We start from the raw sequence: 21,446 nt of genomic DNA, 5'->3' as shown, positions 1-21,446 counted from the left end.
TGAGGGTCCCGGGAGTGGGGCGCGCGCAGCAGCGGCGGGGCCATGGGGTCGCAGGTGTTGCAGATCCTGCGCCAGGGGGTGTGGGCCTCGCTCACCGGCGGTTGGTTCTTCGACCCGCACCAGAGCACCTTCTCCAACTGCTTTCACCTCTATGTTTGGATCTTCCTGCTCATCTTTCCCTTCTTGCTGTACATGGTGAGACGCCACGGCCACCTGTAACTCCAGCCGGGAGAGGGAGGGCAGCCTGGCAGGGATTCGGGGCCGTGCCTTGGGCTCTGGGACGTGGAGAGAGAGGAATCACTGCAGAGTTTGGGTCTGTGTGGAAGAGGCCAAAGGCTACCTTTCTTGGATCGCGTGACCTTGAGCCCCACACTTAATCTCATCCAGCTAAACAGAAGACAGAGCTCCTTGCCGAGGGCTGTGTAGTGCTTGTGTGCAGAGGTGACGTTTTCTAGTGAGTCTGAATCCCAGCCATGACGACGATGGCAGCTACATCCTGTAGCGGCAAGGTTTTGTGAAAAGGGACCTGGTTTACTTTCATCTTCAGGTCTTGCCTCCCAGCTTGATGGTGGCCGGCGTGTACTGCCTTGTGGTGGCTGTCATCTTTGCTGCCATCAAGACCGTCAACTATCGGCTGCATGCCATGTTTGACCAGGGCGAGATCGTGGAGAAGCGCAGCTCTACCATGGGGGAGCTGGAGGAAGAGCCTGCCCAGGGGGACAGCAATCCACCCAGGTGGGTGGGGTAGGGACTGTGCTGGGGATTGAGGGGTTTTGGTGCCTGGGCCTGAATCTTGCAGGGTGGAGTAGGGACTTAGGGAACATTGGCTCTCTGAGTGAATATGAACACTTGTCTTGTGTTAGCCCTGGAATTGTACAGTGATTTCTGAAGAAGAAGCAGTGACAAAGATGGAAGTAGCATACACAGAGGAGAGGTTAACTCAAAGCTGCTGTTGTTTTTCACTGCCAGGGACCCCGGAGTGGAGATGACAGTGTTCCGGAAAGTCAGTTCCACACCCCCAGTGCGCTGCAGCTCCCAGCACTCTGTGTTTGGCTTCAACCAGGTCTCGGTGAGTGGGCCTGGACTTGAGCGTGTCCTCCTGTTCCTCCACGAGCCAGTCCCTACTGTGGGTGCGTCCTGAGCCTACTTCTTGCCTTGTTTGCTCCTTCACGCCTCTCTCTGTCTTCTCAGGAGCTGCTGCCCCGAATGGAAGACTCTGGGCCCCTCAGAGGTAGGTGGCTGCTCTTCAGGGTTGGAGCATAGTGCTGTGGAACAGGGGCTGGCATGCTGTGCCAAGGGGTCCTGCTGACACCTCTGGGGCCGTGGTTGCAGACATCAAGGAGCTGGTGCGGGAGCAGGGCAGCAACAATGTGATCGTGACCTCTGCCGACCGAGAGATGCTGAAGCTCAGCTCGCAGGAGAAACTGAGTGCGTGGGCCTTATGGGCCGAGGCTTGTGGGCTAGACCAGCTGTTTTGTCATTGAATCCCCTCAACTTTGGCTCCATCCTGGGTCTCCTCTGTATTCCTCTGTGGGACCTCCCCAGTGTGCTGCTGTGGCTGGGCTCTGAGGAAAAGTACAGGGCATAAGACCCCCCTTACCACTAGTTTCTTTTGCAGAAAACCCTTTTTCTCATTTTCTGTCTCCCATTCTTCTGGCAGTTGGAGACCTCCCCCAGACGCCTCCAGGGGCTGTCCCAGACCCCTCTCTTCCCAGTACAGACTCTTCAGAGCCTTCTCCCCTGGCTGGAGATGGAGCGCCCTGGAGTGAGAGCAGCATGGCTGACACTCCCATGAGCCCCCTCCTGAAGGGGAGCCTCAGCCAGGAGCTGAGCAAGAGCTTCCTGACCCTGACCCGGCCTGACCGGGCCCTGGTGAGGACCAGCAGTCGACGGGAGCAACGCAGGGGGGCAGGTGGCTATCAGCCCCTTGACCGGCGGGGCTCAGGGGAGCCCACGCCCCAGAAAGCGGGCTCCTCAGACTCTTGCTTCAGCGGCACTGATAGGGAGACATTGAGCAGCTTTAAGAGTGAGAAGACCAACTCCACCCATCTGGACAGCCCCCCAGGGGGACCAGCCCCTGAGGGCAGCGACACAGACCCACCCTCTGAGGCTGAGCTGCCCGCCTCGCCAGACGCCGGGGTCCCCTCAGATGACACACTGCGTTCCTTTGACACGGTCATTGGAGCAGGGACACCACCGGGCCTGGCTGAGCCGCTCCTGGTTGTGCGGCCCAAGGACTTGGCCCTGCTACGGCCTAGCAAACAGCAGCCACCCCTGCGAAGACACTCTCCACCTGGCCGTGCCCCTCGACGGCCCCTGCTTGAAGGTGGGGCCTTCTTTGAGGATGAAGACACCAGCGAGGGCAGTGAACTGAGTCCAGCCTCCAGTCTCCGATCGCAGCGCCGCTACAGTACTGACAGCTCCTCTTCTACTTCCTGCTACTCCCCTGAGAGCTCCCGGGGTGCAGCAGGGGGACCTCGAAAGCGGAGAGCCCCCCATGGGGCTGAGGAGGGAACTGCTGTGCCCCCAAAGCGGCCATATGGGACCCAGCGGACGCCTAGTACCGCCAGCGCTAAAACACATGCCCGAGTGCTGAGCATGGATGGGGCTGGGGGTGATGTTCTGAGGCCCCCACTGGCTGGCTCCAAGGCCGAGCTGGAGGCCCAGGTTGGGGTGGAGCAGGCTGCTGGTGAGCCTGCTGTGCTGCCTGCTGAGGCCCGAAGGGGACCTGCTGCCAACCAGCCCGGCTGGCGGGGGGAGCTGCAGGAAGAAGGTGCCGTGGGGGGAGGTGAGTACTGGCTCTAGAGGCAGGGGCTGGGGGACGTGAGCTACGAGCTTGGGTTTGGGCAAAGGGCAGGTAAAAGTGGACGTGGTCAGTGTCTGTCGTAGGCAGCAAACGGACGTGGGCTTGGTGATGATTGACATTGTCTGCCGAATCTCTTAGACATGGGCTCAGCCACCTGCCTTCACATCTTTGGTTAGCACCTGAATCTCTGTCCCCTGAGGACTCTCATCATCCACACTCATCCTCCCACCACCAGTGGGGCGGGGCAGGGCAGATCAGTGTCATCCTTGTTTGAAAGTAAGGAAACTGAGTATGGGGCTGTGTGACCTGGCTGGGCCCGAGCCGGGGCATGGTTGTACCAGGCTTTTAGCTTCCTGGCGGAGCACCATCTCCAGCCTTACTCCCCTAGCCCTGTCTGAGCATCTGTCACTCACGCTTGGGGACCTCTCTCTGGGCAGCAGCTGAGGAGAGTGGCAGGCGGGACCGCTCAAGCAGTGTGAGGCGGACCCAGGCCATTCGGAGACGCCACAATGCAGGCAGCAACCCCACCCCTCCAGCCTCTGTCATGGGCTCGCCTCCCAGGTGAGCACCCTGCCGGCTGGGCCGAGGGGCACCAGGGGCCGGGGAGGGCCCACGAGCTCTAACTGGCGCTGACCTGGGGCTGACCCTCTCCAGCAGCCTGCAGGAGGCTCAGCGGGGCCGGGCTGCCTCTCACTCCCGGGCACTGACTCTGCCCTCTGCGCTGCATTTCGCCTCTTCACTGTTGCTCACCCGGGCCGGTGCCAATGTGCATGAGGCCTGCACCTTTGATGACACCTCTGAGGGTGCTGTGCACTATTTCTACGATGAGAGCGGTGAGCCTTCCCCAAGCCCGTTGGCCCAGTGCTTCCCTGCCCTCCCCCAACAGCCTGAGTCCTCCCAGCAGTGGTGCTTGCTCAGCCCTGTGGCAGGTACTCTGCTAATTCTGCCAGACATCAGCCTTGCAGCCGCTCTGAGGCACGGTGTCTGTGTCGTCTTTTTCTCTGCTGATGAGGAAATGGAGGCTCAGCCTGCAGTACAGGGGAGATCTAAAGCCAGGGCAGGTGATTGCTGCGCCCAGGCTCTTGACCTGTAGGCCCTTTCCTGTCCAGAGGCTGGGCTGCCCTCTCAGAGGACACAGCACAGGGTTCTGCCTCATTTGATGGGTCTGGTGCCCACATGAGCCGGGCCTTGGTGCTCCTGTCTCTGCCACGCTGCATCATCTCCCATACCCCGCCCCAGGTGTGCGGCGTTCCTACACCTTTGGTCTGGCTGGAGGCGGCTACGAGAACCCTGTAGGGCAGCAAGGGGAGCAGGCAGCTAATGGAGTCTGGTGAGTTCCCAAGCCTGGCCTCCCAGGCCGTTGTCTTGGTGGCCTGCATCTCTGGGCAGTTCCCTGAGCCTGGAGTTAGCTCTCTTCCTGCTGAGTTGGCAGAGGCAGCTCAGACCTGCAGGGGGAGGATGGGGAGCAGCAAAGGACAGACCTCCTCGGGTCCCTGGCTCCATGACACTCCAGGCAGGAAGTTTCTAGGAAGCTCAGGGCACAGCCTCAACACTCGGGCCAGGGCCTGGGAGGGAGGCACTTCTGCCACCTGACCCCAGCACTTTTGTCCCTTGGGTCCTGGTTGGTCTCGGCATAGACTGCCCCACCTGCCTGGCCTTGACTTTGACCCCACCCAGCCCCAGGGCTTGCCTATCGTGGGATCCTGATGGCTGCTGTTCTCACAGGGACCGACACTCACATTCCTCCAGCTTCCACTCAGCTGATGTCCCTGAGGCCACAGGCGGCCTGAACCTGCTGCAGCCGAGGCCTGTGGTTCTGCAGGGCATGCAGGTGCGCCGGGTGCCCCTGGAGATCCCAGAGGTGAGGAGCGGCCGGGGAAGGGCCGTGCCAGTGGGGCATGATGGGGTGGGCAGATCACTGAGTCTGGCTTGTATAGAGAGCTTGCCCAGGCGCCCCAGGAGGGATGGGCTGTGCTGAGTGAGGGCTCCAGGGGCCCTACTCTGAATGTCTTGACCTTTCATGCTGGCAGAGACTCTGAGTCTGAATGGCTGGAGAAGTCAATTATTTGTTTATTCTATGAATGCCTCAGGAGTATATTCCTAATTCTGGAGGAGCCCACGGTAAACAGGGGCTGTGGGTGTTAATGATGATACTTGTGGAAGTGGCGGCGTTCTGCTGGCAAGCAGGGACCCTGTGGTGACTGTGCTACCCTGCGTGCACTGTGCACATGTGGATGCTGGAGTGCTCTCTGTTAACATTTCTTGTCTCAGTATAGTCATAAACAGTGTTCTCTGTTGCTCTTAAGAACATCACAATTTGGACAGTAAATTTATGTGCTTAATCTATTAACAGCAGAAGTGCTAAGAATGCATAAAACACCATCTCAGAGTTTAAAAAATGATCATGAAAGCGTACCCGGCACCTGACCCTCAAGGCCACAGATAGGTTGAGTAGCCCCCAGAAGCTCCCATCTGCTCCCTTCTGGTTCATTTCTTCCTCGTAACCATGTTGAGTGGAATCGTGGCCAGCGGCCGCCTCCAGAGGGAACGGCTGTGTGCCTCAGGTTCTCTGTTTTATCCTTGGAGCCCAGTGCAGAGCCGGGCCCATAGCTGGGGCCCCACAAGTGCTTGTTGAGTGAAGGATACAACAAATGAGAGAGGTCAAGTCATGTGCCCAGGGCCTCAGGGCTGGCGTTGGCACCTAGGCCTGTCCTCAAGGCTGAGCTCTGTATGTACTCTCGGATGGGGTAGTCAGAGTGACAGTGACAGGCCCTGTCTGGGAGGAGGGTAGCATTTGTGCCAGGTCCCAAAGGACAAGTGGATTTCCTTGAGCTTCAGAAGAGGTGGGAGAGTCTGCCTGACTGGGGAAGACAGGCGTGGGAACTGCTGACTCTAGGCAGCCCCTGCAGCCATCGGGCCACATCCTGGAAACCTGGAGAGAGGAGGAGCCCTTTGGGATGAAGGGTTCGGGTGGAGTCTGGGGCCGCTAGACGGGGGCCTTTATGTGCTGATGGAAATGGTCAGCCAGGCTGGTGTGCTGAAGGGGGGTAACAGTAGACCGTGTGTGGGGTGGCGGGGCTGACGGCCGCGGCTGTGGGGACTGCAGTTTGACCTGCTGGACCAGGACTCCCTGCACGAATCCCAGGAGCAGACGCTGATGGAGGAAGCGCCACCCCGGGCCCAGCATAGCTATAAGTACTGGCTTCTCCCCGGCCGCTGGACCTCTGTGCGCTACGAGCGGCTTGCCTTGCTGGCTCTGCTGGACCGGTGAGTGTCCTGCAGCCTTGGCCCCCAATTCTTGGAAAACCCCTGGACCTTGGCTCCCCAGACTCTCTACCTGTGGAGGCAGGCAGGCAGCAGAGAGCCTGACTCGGGGGAAGCTGAGGGCGTGTTGTTGGCTGGAGTCTGTAGTGGTGGTTCCTATGGTTCATTTGTGGTGTAAAGGGGTAGCCAAGTGGGTGGTGCTGTATGAAATCTGTCTATTCCAAAGTCCTGCTGAAAAAAACTCTGTTTTTGAGACAGAGTCTCTCTCTGTCGCCCAGGCTGGAGTGCAGTGGCGTGACCTCAGCTCACTGCAAGCTCCGCCTCCCGGGTTCACGCCATTCTCCTGCCTCAGCCTCCCAAGTAGCTGGGACTACAGGCACCCACCACCACGCCTGGCTAAATTTTTTTTTTTTAAGTAGAGATGGGGTTTCACAGTGTTAGCCAGGATGGTCTCAATCTCCTGACCTCGTGATCCACCTGCCTCGGCCTCCCAAAGTACTGGGATTACAGGCGGGAGACCCCACTCCCAGCCGTCCTGTTCACTTTTTTGTATTAGCTTCTGTTGATTTGAAAATTGAGTGCTGTAACCTAGAAGAGCTCACAGACCAGTTATCTCACCTTTCCCATTTCTCAGAGGGGACACCGAGTCCCAGAAAATCTGATAGAGAAGTCAGATGACTTGCCCGTTGTAGAGAACCTGGGCCTAGAGCCCATGTGGCTTCCCATCCATTTGGGTTTCTCTAGATACAGCGACTGGGTGCTGGTCCCATGTGCATAGCGTTGCACGCCCGAGATAGCATGCATGATGTAGCCACGTGCAGTTAACTCAGCCTCAGCTGGGGATGGGTGAATCCCGGGAGTGACAGCACCCTGAGCTCTCAGCCCTCAATGTCCAGAGTGGGCAAAGATTGGGAAGGAGAGAGCAATACAATGGTCTCTGGAACAGGTGCTGCCGGGCCGCATCCTCAAAGTTATAGGTGTTTGCATCGTCAGAATACAAGGGTCTGGCATGGGCAGGGTCCCAGAGCTGGGCCTTTAGGGTAAGGTCCATCTCCCCCACTGCCCCACTGGAAGGTGAGGCCAGACAGGCACGCGCTGACTCGGCTGTCCCTGCAGGACGCGGGGAGTACTGGAGAACATCTTCGGCGTGGGCCTGAGCAGCCTTGTGGCCTTCCTGGGCTACCTGCTGCTGCTCAAGGGCTTCTTCACCGACATCTGGGTCTTCCAGTTCTGCCTGGTCATCGCCTCCTGCCAGTACTCCCTACTGAAGGTCAGGCTGGGCTCCCTGTGTTTCCTTCCGCACCCAGCTTTTCCCCCAGATTGCCCTTCCCACCACTTCAGTTTTAAGGATTATAAGCTAAAAGGTAGATAATTTGCCTAAGATTCCCTAGAGCCGGCCAGCTCTTTTACAAACAAGAAAACTGAGGCTCAGGACAGTTCGGGGGCCTGACCTGGTCACTCATAACTGCCTAGTGGTGGAGCTGAACAGGTCCGGGGCCTCTGACCATCCCGTGGGCATCGGCTCTAGTTGCCAACGTAGCCCTGTCTCTTCCAGAGCGTCCAGCCTGATGCGGCGTCCCCCATGCACGTGAGTACCCATGGAGCAGCGCCTCTGGCCAGGAGGCCCCAGGAGGGGCTGAGACCAGGTGGGGAGGAGGGTAGGGCATGGAGGGCTGGGGCTCCCTCATCCCTCACCTCCATCGCCCGCACCTGGCCAGGCTCTCCAGCTTGGACCCAGGGCCAGGCCTGGGGCCCTTGAGTGTGTGCATGTGCCAGAGGCGTGGCCAGTGGGGGAGACCCAGCTCCTCATGCGCTGACCCCTCAGGGCCACAACTGGGTGATCGCGTACAGCCGGCCTGTCTACTTCTGCATCTGCTGTCTGCTCATCTGGCTGCTGGACGCCCTGGGCTCAGCTCAGCCCTTCCCACCTGTCTCCCTCTATGGCCTCACGCTTTTCTCCGCCTCCTTCTTCTTCTGTGCCCGAGACGTGGCCACTGGTGAGGCTGGGGCAGAGATGAGGTGGCCCAGGAGAGTGAGTCCCCGAGGGCGGGCCACGGGAAGCCAGCAGGCTGACCGGGCCTTCGTGTCCCTCCCTGCCAGTGTTCACCCTGTGCTTCCCCTTCGTCTTCCTCCTGGGCCTCCTGCCCCAGGTCAACACCTGCCTCATGTACCTGCTGGAGCAAATAGATATGCACGGCTTCGGGGGCACAGGTATGATGCCCACAGGTGGTTCAGGGGAGGGGTCCGTGCGGAGGCCCAGGAGGGCCCTCGGATTGGGTCCTTGGCTCCACACTTGCGGAACCTTCTCCCACATCTGTACTGCAGGCTCAAGGTTTCCGCCCTCTCCTCTCTCCTTCCCTCCCCAGGCAAGTGGTTTAAATCTGAGAATCTTGGAAGCTCTGAAGGCCCCTTGGGGCTTGGAGCAACAGAGAGCAGTGGACTGGGGGTGCCGTTCCAGGGAGGCCAGCCTCTGGGAGTTGAGGGGAAGTGGGGCTAGGGTTGAGGTGGGTACCTGCAGGTGAGAGCTGGGCTGTACTTCTCCCTTCCACACAGCCGCCACCAGCCCGCTCACGGCAGTCTTCAGCCTCTCCCGCAGCCTGCTGGCCGCTGCCCTACTCTACGGCTTCTGCCTTGGGGCCATCAAGGTAGGGGTGGCTTTCGAGGTGGGGGCATGCTGCGGTGCGTAGGGGTGGTTGGGGCGGGGCTGTGAACTGGGCTCAGCAGTGGCTTCTCACATGGGGGCAGCCCGGACCCCATGCTTACCTCACCTCCCTTGACCAGCATGGATTCTCTTCCCAGACTCCGTGGCCAGAGCAGCACGTCCCTGTCCTCTTCTCAGTCTTCTGTGGCCTCCTGGTGGCGCTGTCCTACCACCTGAGCCGGCAGAGCAGCGACCCCACTGTGCTCTGGTGGGTTCCCGCACGCGCCTGTGCTCGCGCTGGTGTGTGTACTCCGGGTCGTGTGTTTGTGTCTGCACAGTAGGGGTTTGTGTCTGTGCATGTGCCTGTGACTGGGGCCGGGGAGAAGAAGAGGCGTCCTCCTCCTGACTCTTCCTCACCCCCAGGTCTCTGATCCGGAGCAAGCTCTTCCCTGAGCTGGAGGAGCGCAGCTTGGAGACAGCCCGGGCCGAGCCCCCGGACCCCTTGCCGGACAAGATGCGCCAGTCAGTGGTGAGGGGGCGGGGGGTGGGATTCTGTGGGGAGGTGGTGACAGATTCTGGGGGTACTGGGAGGTGCATGTCCAACCTGGGCTGCTGGGCAGCTGAGTGTCTCTCCTGGCCGGGCAGCTGAGTGTCTCTCCTGGCCCTGCAGCGTGAGGTCTTGCACTCCGACCTGGTGATGTGTGTGGTTATCGCCGTGCTCACCTTCGCCATCAGTGCCAGCACCGTCTTTATTGCCCTGAAGGTTTGTGTGGCATGGGCCGCCGCTGCCTCTCACTGTCTTGGTGGGAGCCTGCTCGATCTGAGCACCCTGGGCAGCCCCTCCCCGGCCTGTGCCAGGTGGCCCTCTGTGGCCCCTTGGTCTGCTCCCGTCAGCTGAGCCTCTGGCCTCTCCCTCCTGCAGTCGGTGCTGGGTTTCGTGTTGTACGCACTGGCTGGGGCCGTGGGCTTCTTCACACATTACTTGCTGCCACAACTCCGCAAACAGCTGCCCTGGTTCTGCCTGTCACAGCCTGTGCTGAAGCCGCTGGAGTACAGCCAGTATGAAGTGCGTGGTGAGTTCCCGCCCCTGATGGCCAGGCCTGGGCAGTGGTTCAGGCTGCAGCCTGGCTGGTGAGAGCTGTGGTCCTCTCAGCTCAGAAGTGCCAGCAGGGGGCACTCACTGCCCACACTACCCTTTCTGCACCCTCCCTGCCCTCTGTGTCCGTGTTGCCCTGCTGCGCTCTCCACCTACTCTTCTCCCCGTGCCCTGCTGTGCCCTTCCCTTGCCTGCGTTGCCCTGGTCCCGCCCTCCTTGCTGTCTGTGAGGAGATGGAAGAATTAGAACCCCAGGGCCCTGAAGGGATCTCGTGTCCAGAATTAAACACTGGTCATCAATGGACCAGAGCTGCCTGGAGCACATTTTTACTGGGCTGTGTAACAGTTTTTTAAAAATCCTGGAGCCTGTATTTTAGCATCTTGATCTGAGATGTGAAGATCCATGTTTCTTGAGTTTTTCTTAAATGACAGAAGATTCTGCCTCCCGGACCGGCATCCCTCTGTGGCTACAACCAGCCTGAACCGAGGGATCTGCCCTTTAGAAGGGCCCAGCTCACGGGCTCACTGTGCAGTCAGGCCCTAGCCAGCCTGCTGTACGTGGGTGTTTGCGATTTCATCATTGGCCTTGTTTTTGCAGACAGCAAAGCAGGGCAGAGCACCCACCATAAAGCAAGCCTCGATGTGCTAAGTGGCATGTGGAGCCCTTTCCCTGCTGGGGCTCGTTGCTCTCATTTGAGCTGCCACAGATCAGCCCTCCCCCGAGAGTCTCTGGGGACTCAGGACAGCACAGCCTGCCCTCCTAGGGAAGGACTTCCACAGGGAAGGTGGGTGTGTGGAAGCCAGGTACTGAGTCCCGGCCTCTGCACACAGGTGCTGCCCAGGTGATGTGGTTTGAGAAGCTGTATGCTGGCCTGCAGTGCGTAGAGAAGTACCTCATCTACCCAGCCGTGGTGCTCAACGCCCTCACGGTGGATGCCCACACAGTCGTCAGCCACCCGGACAAGTACTGCCTCTAGTGAGGACCACCCCACCCTCAACGATCCCATCACCTACTTTCCCTTTTGATCCGTGGGGAAACTGAGGCCTAGAGAGGGAATGGGTCACGTCTAAGGTTGCTCAGCAAGCTAAAGCAGGAGAAGTGTTGCCTATTCAAAAGCAAATGTGTTCCCACCACTCCCTTTGGAAGAGCAGGGACTAAGAGTCACGGGCCCAAAAGAGCAGGGGTCAGCCCGGCAGAGCAGAGGCCAGGGGTTGCTCTCCGGCCAGAGTAGGCAAGGGATGGGACACCTATACCCACTGTCCCTGGTCCCCTACCAAGCACCTGATGCCTGCCCCTTGCCCACAGCTGCCGGGCGCTGCTGATGACCGTGGCTGGGCTGAAGCTGCTGCGCTCAGCCTTCTGCTGCCCTCCACAGCAGTACCTGACGTTGGCCTTCACTGTCCTGCTCTTCCACTTCGACTACCCGCGCCTCTCCCAGGGCTTTCTGCTTGACTACTTCCTCATGTCCCTGCTTTGCAGCAAGGTGAGCTGGTGGCTGTGGCCCAGACGCCAGGCTGCCCAGTGGGAGCAGAGCCAACTTCTGTCTGAGTGGGAAGAGAATTTCCTGAGGGCCTATAGCCACCGCTCTGTATCAGCCCCATGGGCCTTTGCAGCAGCTTCTCAAGGAAGGGGTTACTTCCGCCCTCTACAGAAAGGAAGCTGAGGCTGAAGGAGGTTGAGGGACTTGCCTCAGGTTTTCAGACAATTGGTGGTCAGCCAGGATTTGAACCCAGGCCTGTCTGACTCCACGACCACCTCCTCAGAAATGGTTAGGGTAGTCAGGACCTGGCCTTACCCTCTGGATGCAAACCTCTGAATTCTGCACCCCTTTGCCACCCTGGATCCAGAGCAGTCAGAGCTGAGTTTCGGAAGCTCCTAGTGCCTTGGAGTGTATAGGTGCTCTGCTGGCTGTGACATTGCCAGGGCTTGGGGGGGCTCTTTGAACTAAGGACCATTCTCTTGCACTCTACTGGAGGCCAGCAGTGGTACCTGGAACCCAGGCAGGCCTGAGCCTTTTTCTCCCTCATGTGAACATTCTGTTCTTGTTTTCTGGCCTGGCCCAGGATGGTGGGCATCCACACTGCGTACCCTCTAAGGGCGGGGCTATGGCTCTCCTCAACTTTCAGTACTATAGTCCAGCTTCAGCCTCACCAGTGACTTAGCGGCATGACCTGAGGAGGTCATTTACATTCTGTGTCTTCTCTGAACTTCAACTTTCCCATCTGTGAAATGGGGCCAGCAATAGGAATAAGAAGCTCACAGGGTACTTGTGTGAACTAAGTGGCCACTGCCCCTTAGAGCTCAGGCAGGGGTTGCTAATGGTGTTAGGTGCCTTGAGCCATGTCCAGAGCACAAGGGCTGGCAGTGATCTTGAGCTTGGCCCCAGTGGGATGACCCAAGCCTCTGAATGGGGCCTGGCATCCAGGGGCTTCCATGAGTGACCCTGCATGTCTTTTTTCTTCTCCCTGTTGGCCCTGCCAGCTGTGGGACCTGCTGTACAAGCTGCGTTTCGTGCTGACCTACATCGCGCCCTGGCAGATCACCTGGGGCTCGGCTTTCCACGCCTTTGCCCAGCCCTTTGCCGTGCCACGTATCCGGCCTGTTTTTGGGTGGGGTTGTGTAGGGAGGGCTGTGGCCTGGGGCAGTGGGGGGTAGTGGGGGGCCGGGAGGTCCTGTTGCCCGCTGCCTCCTTGACTGTGGCTCAGACTCGGCCATGCTGTTCGTCCAGGCCCTGCTCTCGGGGCTCTTCTCCACACCTCTCAACCCGCTGCTGGGCAGCGCCGTCTTCATCATGTCCTATGCTCGGCCCCTCAAGTTCTGGGAGCGTGACTACAAGTGAGTCTCACAGGAGGCGGGAGCACGCCCAGCAGGACAGGAAGGGAGGGGTGTGGAGCCCAGGCTGGAGGCCACCCACAGAGGGGCCCACAGCAGGTATGGGAGGGCTTGGGCACAGTGGGGACACTTGAGGTGGTGGATCTCATGCGGGCAGAGCCTGCACCAGGCCAAGGCCTCAGGCTCACAGCTTGGGGATGGTGGGGTCTGGGGATGAGCCCAGCCTCCCTGCTTCCTGGCTGTGTGTCCTGCGTGAGTCCCTTCATGTCCCTGAGCCTCCGTCTCCTCATCTGCCTACATAACGGGGCTGTTCTGGATGGCGTTGGCCTTGTGGCACAGGGAGAGCATGAGCAGGGTGCACCCTCTCTTCACCTTCTCGGCCAACTGCCTTGTTGCTCTCTCTCTGAACAGCACTAAACGTGTGGATCATTCCAACACCCGCCTGGTCACACAGCTGGACCGGAACCCAGGTGTGTACCCAGCCATCCAAGGGGCTTTAGGGCAGGGCCTCCCAGGAGCCTCGCTAACTCGTCACTTTGTCCGTTTGCCTGTCTGTTCTGGGTCCTAGGCGCTGATGACAACAACCTCAACTCCATCTTCTACGAGCACCTGGCGCGTTCGCTGCAGCACACGCTGTGTGGGGACCTGGCGCTGGGTCGCTGGGGCAACTACGGCCCTGGTGACTGCTTCGTCCTGGCCTCCGACTACCTCAACGCCCTGGTGCACCTCATCGAGGTTGGCAATGGCCTCGTCACCTTCCAGCTGCGTGGCCTTGAGTTCCGGGGTGAGCCGCAGGACCAGGCTCGGGTGGGCAGACACAGCTTGGGCCTGACATGGGAGCTGCATTCAATAGCACATGCGAGTGAGGTCCAGTCTAGCTCTGCCCAGGCTGGCAGGTGACCTTGGGCAAGGCACTCCTCCCTGGGCCGCATTTTCCAGTCTGAGCAATGAGGTGGCAGGGTCTCTTGGCCAAGCCCTGTGCCTGCCCCAGCTTTAGGTCCCAGTGACTCTACAGGTCACTGCAGTAAGGGCCTGGGCCTGGAGGCCTGAGTTCTCATGCCCAGCCTGCTCTGTGGTCTCAGGCTTGGCCCACGGATTGGGCGCCATGAGCGAGCCAGCTCCTTCCTCTCAAGAAGACGTGTGTTGAATGCCCAAAGAGTGCAGAGGGGCAGACCCTGTGTCCCTGCTCCCTCCTGCCCTGCCCTTGGATGCTGGGAGTTGGAAGGGGACAGGCAGGCTCTCCTTTGTGAATGTTGGCATCCAATAAGGTTGACTCCCCTGGCGTCCAGGGGGGTGAATGGCAACAGGCCTCTGATGCCATGTTGGTCACTCTCCCAGGACGGGGCGGGTAGGGATTGTTCTTGCGGCCCCTGACTGCACACCCCTCCCCCACAGGCACTTACTGCCAGCAGCGCGAGGTGGAGGCCATCACCGAGGGCGTGGAGGAGGACGAGGGCTGCTGCTGCTGCGAACCCGGCCACCTGCCACGGGTCCTGTCCTTCAATGCCGCCTTCGGGCAGCGCTGGCTGGCCTGGGAGGTGACGGCCAGCAAGTACGTGCTGGAGGGCTATAGCATCAGTGACAATAACGCTGCCTCCATGCTGCAGGTCTTCGACCTCCGCAAGATCCTCATCACCTACTATGTCAAGGTACGGCGGGCAGGCGCGGCCGGGCAGCAGGGCCCCTGCTGGTGAGCGCTCGCTGACCACAGGCCCCAGGACCCCTTTCTGGGTTGTTGGAAACCTGTTTTGTCCAAGGGAAGCCAAGGCCTCAGAATTTAAGTGTCCCCCGAGGTGCCACTGCCAGACCTCAAGTGACAAGGGCCTCTATGCCCATATGGCTCTGATAGGTTTCCAGGCAAGGAAGGCTTGCTTTGGGCAGTGAGTATGGGGCAGGTGGGCAGTTGCAGAGGCCAGCCTTTGAAACCACCTGCCCCCTGCCCCCAGCTCACCCAGCACAGAGCAGTGGTAGAGCTAGCAGTGGTTGCGTTAATGATCGTCATGGGAGCGGCTGCCTGAGCAGTAGCATTTGCCTTGGGTGGGCGCTATGCTGGACATCTCTCCTGAGCTGGGTAGAGTCCCCTTACTCTTTGAGAGGGGCCCTGTTGTCTCACAGATGTGGAAGTTGGCTTGCAGAGGTTCCAGAATCTGAAGAAAGTGGCCAAGCCAGGCTTTGAACCCGGGCCAGCCCTCTGAGCCACGGAGCTTTCCTGCCTCAGCCTGGGGGCTCTGAGCCAGGCCTGAGGATCTTGAGACCTCTTGGGGATGGTGGGGGTTGCTGAGGCAATGTGGGGTGCATAAGGAGCCCTGGAATGGGGGTTCTGATCAGCCTGGAATGTTTCTTCTCTGTGTGCCTCAGCTTACCCCTTGAGAAGTGGGGGTTATTGTAGTTCTCTGAGATGGCAGAAATGTTGAGACTTGGCCAGGCCTGGTGGCTTATGCCTGTAATCCCAGCACTTTGGGAGGCCGAGGCAGGTAGATCTCTTGAGGTCAAGAGTTTGAGACTAGCCTGTTCAGTGTGGCGAAACCCCATCTCTACTAAAAATACAAAAAAATTAGGTGGGTGTGATGGTGGGTGCCTGTAATCCCAGCTACTCAGGAGGCTGAGACAGAAGAATCGCTTGAACCTGGGAGGCTGAGGTTGCAGTGAGCCAAGATCGTGCTACTGTACTCCAGCCTGGGCGACAGAGCAAGACTATCTCAAAAAACAAAAGGAAAGAAAAAAACAAATTTGAGGCTTGTGGTGCCCAGAATAAGGGTACTGGGAGTGGGGTGGCCTGCTGGTCACAGTCCAGGCTCCCACATGCCTTCTTAGGATCTGCCTTGGCACTCCCTATGTTGGGCTCGAGGGGTGGCCTATTGGGGCCCAGGTGAGCCTGCCACCTGCCACCTAGGTTCTCTCTGCAGCAGTTTCACGCGCCGATGGCTGTCCTTCTCTAAAGGACGTCCTGTCCACACCACGTATTAGAGGAGCTGTCATTTCTTTGTCATTCCTTCTGCCCTCCCAGCCACTCCTAGGCAAGGATTTGTGAGACCACCCCCCTTTCATCAAGAAGAAGGCTGTGTCTAGAGAGGGACATTCCCAGTCCCAGGTCACCCAGAGGTGATGGCCCAGTCTACCTTCTGGTCCCATCTTGAGAGAGGTGCGCTTGCCCAGATTGCCCCGCTGTGCCTGCCAGGCCAGGGCCAGCAGGTTGAGATGTGCCCAGCCAGGTCTCTTGTCCCATGGGGAAGCTGACTTGCCACATCTAAGGCTGCCTCAAAGGCTGGGCAGAATTTGAGTCTGGAGGAAATGCTTGGAGGACCTGGGGTGGCTCCGCTGAGGATGTGGACTGAGGGTGAAACTTGGAAGGACAAGTCAGGGCTGCCGGGGGTGGGGCGGGGGGAGGCGGGTGTGCTGGAGAGCTTAGTGCATTTGGGGAAGTGTCTCAGCTGCAGGAATAGGTCCTTTCCAGCCTTCGAGGTTGGCCAGTCGGGGCAGAGCCCCTCCTGTTAGCTTTGCCCTTCTCGTGGGGGTCACTGGGCTCTCACACCTGCTCCTGCAGCTGGGAAACACCGCAAGAGTAGGAAAAGGCACCATGGCTTGAGGCTGCACGGAGTCCGGGCAGTGCTTCCCGGGAAGCACCTTGGGCAGAGCCCAGCTTGCAGTGAACGCTCACGGGCGGAGCCGCTGCTGGTATTGCCCCGTCTTCAGTTTCCTCCCGAGATGACTGTGAGTGTTGTGTCAGAGAAAAGGATGGCGCTGGTGAAAGTTAACCAAGCACCTGATATGTGCCAGGCCAGCTCCTCCCCCTGTCCCTGAAACTTTTGTTTTTTCTTTCTTTCTTTTTTTTTTTTTGAAACAAGGTCTCATTCTGTTGTCCAGGCTGGAGTGCAGTGGCGCCATCTGGGCTCACTGCAATGTCCACCTCCCAGGTTCAAGCAATCCTCCCACCTCAACCTCCCAGGTAGCTGGGACTACAGGCGTGCACCACCACGTCTGGCTAATGTTTGTATTTTTTTTTTTTTTTTTGAGACGGAGTCTGGTTCTGTGGCCCAGGCTGGAGTGCAGTGGCCAGATCTCAGCTCACTGCAAGCTCCGCCTCCCGGGTTTACGCCATTCTCCTGCCTCAGCCTTCCAGGTAGCTGGGACTACAGGCGCCCGCCACCTCGCCCGGCTAGTTTTTTGTATTTTTTTTTTTGGTAGAGACGGGGTTTCACCATGTTAGCCAGGATGGTCTCGATCTCTTGACCTCATGATCCGCCTGTCTCGGCCTCCCAAAGTGCTGGGATTACGGGCTTGAGCCACCGCGCCCGGCTGTTTGTATTTTTTGTAGAGATGGGGTTTCGCTATGTTGTCCAGGCTGGTCTTGAACTCCTGGGTTCAAGCGATCCTCCCAACTCTGCCTCCCGAAGTGCTGGGATTACAAGTGTGAGCCACCCTGCCTGGCCAAAGCTTTTCTTTTCTGGGTCTTTTTAGCAGCTCTGGTACATTTGCCCTGTACATTTGCTCCTGTACATTTGCCCCAACCCCTGCTTATAACCAACAGGGCCTTTTAACAAGAGGTCCAGGAGCCCCCAGCTTTGGGTGCCAGGTGTGCTTGTGGCTTCTTTCTGAGGTGAGGCCTGAATGTCTCATGCTCCAGCTGCCTAAAGGGATCTGTGACCCAGGCGCTCTGAGGCAGGCCCACTACTACAGTCTGCTCTTCCGGCCCCGAGATCTGGATCCCACAATGTCATGATGGGGAAGGTCTGGTGTTCAGATTGCAGTTCAGTCTGTCCTGCCCGCCTCGCTCCCCGCCCCCTGCCCATGTGACGTTTGGATGCTCCCTCACTCGGGGATGCTCCCTCACTCGGGGATGCTCCCTCGCTCGGGGTTCTGTTTGTGCAGCAACACCAGCCCCTGCTGTTGCCCCGCCCACAGGCTGCACAGGCACTGAAGGTTCACCTGAGGGCCTCACCCCAGGGTCGGGGCCGGCCCGAGGCGGGTGGGGGACAGGGTTCAGGGCAGGTGGGGCCATTCCCACCTTGATGGCTTGGAAGCTGAGGTGGTAAAGGTTGAGCATGATGATCTTGTTCTCAGGGGCTGCCATCTGTCTGAGCCTCATATTTCTCATATAAACGGCATATTCTGGGTCAGAGGCAGGCAGATGCTTCCTGTGAGTGCTGGCTCCAGCACAGGACTTACCACTCTGTAAGTGGCTGCTTCCTGGTGACTTTGTTGCTACTCCTCCCTGGCTTAGGGGAAGGAGCCAACTTGCCTAGTTGCTCTTGAGAGCTGAGACGGCTTTAGGAGCGGGGCATCCCAGAAAGCAGACTTCAGCTTGGTGTTGGGGAGGAGCCTCTGAACCTCCATGCTTTCTCCTCCAGTGGCCAGGGCTGGGACCCCGGCCTGACACCTGCCCCTCCTCTCCCAGAGCATCATCTACTACGTGAGCCGCTCACCAAAGCTGGAGGCGTGGCTCAGCCACGAGGGCATCGCGGCAGCCCTGAGGCCTGTGCGGGCGCCCGGCTATGCCGACTCGGATCCCACCTTCTCTCTGAGTGTGGATGAGGACTATGACCTCCGCCTGTCTGGCCTCTCGCTGCCCTCCTTCTGCGCAGTGCACCTCGAGTGGATCCAGTACTGTGCCTCCCGGCGCAGCCAGGTCAGGCTCCACTACCTGAGGCTGCCACCTGGGGCTGTGGGACCTGGGCTTCCCTGCTTCCCTTCTCCCTATTTGGTTTCCTCTCACTCTGAGCCTCCCTTGGCCTGGGCCCCAGCCCCCACTCCAAGTTCCCTGTCCCAGGTCTGAGCTGGGCTCTGGGACGGGGGTCCTTATGCCACAGCCCGTGGACCAGGATTGGAACTCCCCGCTGGTCACGCTGTGTTTTGGCCTATGTGTGCTGGGCCGCCGGGCCCTGGGGACAGCTTCTCACAGCATGTCTGCAAGGTGAGTGCTTGGGTGTCCCACTGGACCTACTGCCGTCCCCACCCCACCTCCTCCACAAAGAGCCCTGTGGTCTCTGGCCGCAGTGGCCACAGAAACTGCAGTGGCCCTTCCTATTGGGGTACCTCTTCTCCCATGGGCAGGGCGCTTCCGGGTCATGACCTTGCCTGCTCCTCAGCGCTCTGTGAGAGACATGGGCAGAGATTGGCCTCTTTGTCAAGATGGGGAAACTGAGGCCCAGCGTGAGGAAAGGCCTCTGCTTGGATCACTCTGAAGCCTTACCCCTGGGTCTTCGACACCCCTCTCTTTCCCCTCCCTGTTCTTCTTCCCACTTAGCCTGGAGCCCTTCCTCTACGGCCTGCACGCCCTGTTCAAGGGGGATTTTCGCATCACCTCCCCACGCGACGAGTGGGTCTTTGCCGACATGGACCTGCTTCACCGCGTCGTGGCGCCTGGGGTTCGCATGGCCCTCAAGCTTCACCAGGTGGGGGAGGGGTGTGCCCAGCAGCATGGGCAGGTGGGGAACGAAGCCTCTCTCCAGGGCAGGGGCCACTGACCCCAGTCCCCTGCCCTCCCTACCAGGACCACTTCACGTCCCCAGATGAATATGAGGAGCCAGCAGCCCTATACGATGCCATTGCGGCCAACGAGGAGCGGCTGGTCATCTCACATGAGGGTGACCCGGCATGGCGCAGCGCCATCCTCAGCAACACGCCCTCCCTGCTGGCGCTGCGCCACGTCCTGGATGATGCCTCTGATGAGTACAAGATCATCATGCTCAACCGGCGCCACCTCAGCTTCCGAGTCATCAAGGTTGGGCCGGCCCCACCTGCCCTAAGCCCTGCCCCCAAAACCCCTTGGGCCAGTCCCCTGACCCTGGCATGTGGCTCTCAGGTGAACCGGGAGTGCGTGCGCGGCCTGTGGGCCGGGCAGCAGCAGGAGCTGGTGTTCCTGCGCAACCGCAATCCTGAGCGTGGCAGCATCCAGAATGCCAAGCAGGCGCTTCGCAACATGATCAACTCCTCCTGTGACCAGCCGCTGGGCTACCCCATCTACGTGTCGCCTCTCACCACCTCCCTGGCTGGCAGCCACCCCCAGCTACGGGCACTGTGGGGTGGCCCCATCAGCCTGGGTGCCATTGCCCGCTGGCTCCTGCGCAGCTGGGAGAGGTGAGGCCTCAGGAAGGGGTGACGTGTGGCACGGGAGGAAGCTGAGGTGCAGTACCTCCCTCCTGGGTCTCAGAGGGAGGACGTGCTAGAGCCAGGGCTTGAATCCCAAGAGATGACCCCCTCCCAGAGCTGACCTGCCCCTCCTAGACGTCACCTTACCCCCAGAGCTAACAGTGGCCTTTAGCCGTCAAGCACTGTGGACAACGCACCCTCAAAAGACTCTGCAAAGTAGGTGGCAGCTTCTTAAGAGGGGACGATCCTGGGGCTCAGAGGTATTAGATGACTTGTCCTAGGGCTGAGGATTCATGCTTGTGAGGACTCTGGCCTCAGCCATGTCTCTCCTGATCCCTTTTCTACCTCCCCACCCCCAGGCTTCACAAGGGCTGTGGTGCCGGCTGCAATAGTGGCGGGAACGTGGATGATTCAGACTGTAGCGGGGGCGGTGGTCTGACCTCCCTCAGCAATAACCCCCCCATGGCACACCCCACGCCTGAGAACACGGCAGGTGAGCAGGCGAGGCTGGGCTGAACCCGTGGGTGAGAAGTGCAGCCCAGCTGAGGTCTCTGCTGTCTTATCTGTCTCCTACAGGCAATGGTGACCAACCCCTCCCACCAGGCCCTGGCTGGGGGCCGCGGCCCTCCCTGAGTGGCTCTGGTGATGGGCGGCCCCCACCTCTGCTGCAGTGGCCTCCCCCTCGGCTCCCTGGACCACCCCCTGCATCGCCTACCCCCACAGAGGGTCCCCGGTCTTCACGGCCCGCTGGCCCTGGTCTCCTCAGTTCTGAGGGCCCCAGTGGGAAGTGGAGCCTGGGGGGCCGGAAGGGGCTGGGAGGATCTGATGGGGAGCCAGCCTCAGGTAGCCCCAAAGGAGGTACCCCCAAATCTCAGGTAAGGCACCTGTGGGAGGGTTGGGTCGCAGAAGGCTAAGGCCTGCTCATCTGCCAACCTCTCTCCCCTCCCCCAGGCGCCTCTAGACCTCAGCCTCAGCCTCAGCCCGGATGTCAGCACTGAGGCCTCACCCCCCAGAGCTGCCCAGGACATTCCTTGCTTGGACAGCAGTGCCCCTGAGAGTGGCACACCTATGGGTGCCCCGGGCGACTGGCCTGCCCCTGTTGAGGAGCGTGAGAGCCCGGCCGCCCAGCCTCTGCTGGAACACCAGTACTGAGCTATGTGGCGCCCACTGGACTTCCTCCTAGGACTCAGTAACGGACCTGCTCTGCTGCCTCTCTGCTGGACCCCAGAACTGAGTGGCTTTGGCCTCCATGTCTGAACCCTGACCTCTGGCTGCCTTGGCCAGAGTACCAAAACTGAATGACCCAGACCTCTGACCTTGACCCCTGATCTCTCTCATCCCCAGTCCAGGGCCTGGGCTACCCAGATGGAGGCAGTCAGCCTCCCAGCCAGACCCTAAGAGCCAAACCATGGGCTGGTCCCTCTTGGAGCCCGTGGTCAGGACCACCTCAGCCCCTGGGCCCGCACTGACTGCAGGGGTGGCCCCTTGGCCTGGACCTGGGGCCTGAAGTGTGGGAAGGGTGGTTTCTTTATTTCCTTTTTTTTTTTTGGTTCTTTTTTTTTTTTTTTTTTTTTTGTGCTTCGGAGACATCAGAATTAATAACACTATTTTTGATTTTGGTTGGCAGTTTCTTTTTCTACCTAGGAATGGGTACATGATAGTATGGGTGGCCAAGTTGGGATGGACAAGCACACGGGTGAAGGATGTGGGGCTGAAGT

At 59.6% G+C, this 21,446-nt stretch overlaps 1 protein-coding gene across 1 annotated transcript; it reads left to right on the top strand.

Moving 5' to 3' along the window:
- Positions 1-21,347, top strand: PCNXL3 (pecanex-like 3 (Drosophila)). Its single transcript, XM_011942496.1, has 35 exons — positions 1-195; positions 548-735; positions 970-1,069; positions 1,192-1,231; positions 1,333-1,428; positions 1,661-2,788; positions 3,244-3,367; positions 3,461-3,639; positions 4,046-4,136; positions 4,532-4,667; positions 5,952-6,073; positions 7,187-7,340; positions 7,626-7,658; positions 7,896-8,067; positions 8,171-8,281; positions 8,624-8,715; positions 8,870-8,979; positions 9,135-9,240; positions 9,382-9,474; positions 9,634-9,784; positions 10,638-10,782; positions 11,113-11,290; positions 12,289-12,397; positions 12,513-12,642; positions 13,051-13,109; positions 13,208-13,423; positions 14,035-14,288; positions 18,035-18,265; positions 18,447-18,550; positions 18,884-19,031; positions 19,130-19,360; positions 19,442-19,716; positions 20,088-20,221; positions 20,305-20,603; positions 20,680-21,347. The coding sequence occupies exons 1-35, from the start codon at positions 43-45 to the stop codon at positions 20,878-20,880; spliced, it is 6,093 nt and encodes a 2,030-aa protein (XP_011797886.1). The 5' UTR covers positions 1-42; the 3' UTR covers positions 20,881-21,347.
- Positions 21,348-21,446: the final 99 nt, after the last annotated feature.

This window comes from Colobus angolensis, unplaced genomic scaffold (genome assembly GCF_000951035.1).
Source record: "Colobus angolensis palliatus isolate OR3802 unplaced genomic scaffold, Cang.pa_1.0 Scaffold21, whole genome shotgun sequence".
Lineage (NCBI taxonomy): Eukaryota > Metazoa > Chordata > Mammalia > Primates > Cercopithecidae > Colobus > Colobus angolensis.
This window is presented reverse-complemented; position numbering and strand designations above follow the sequence as displayed.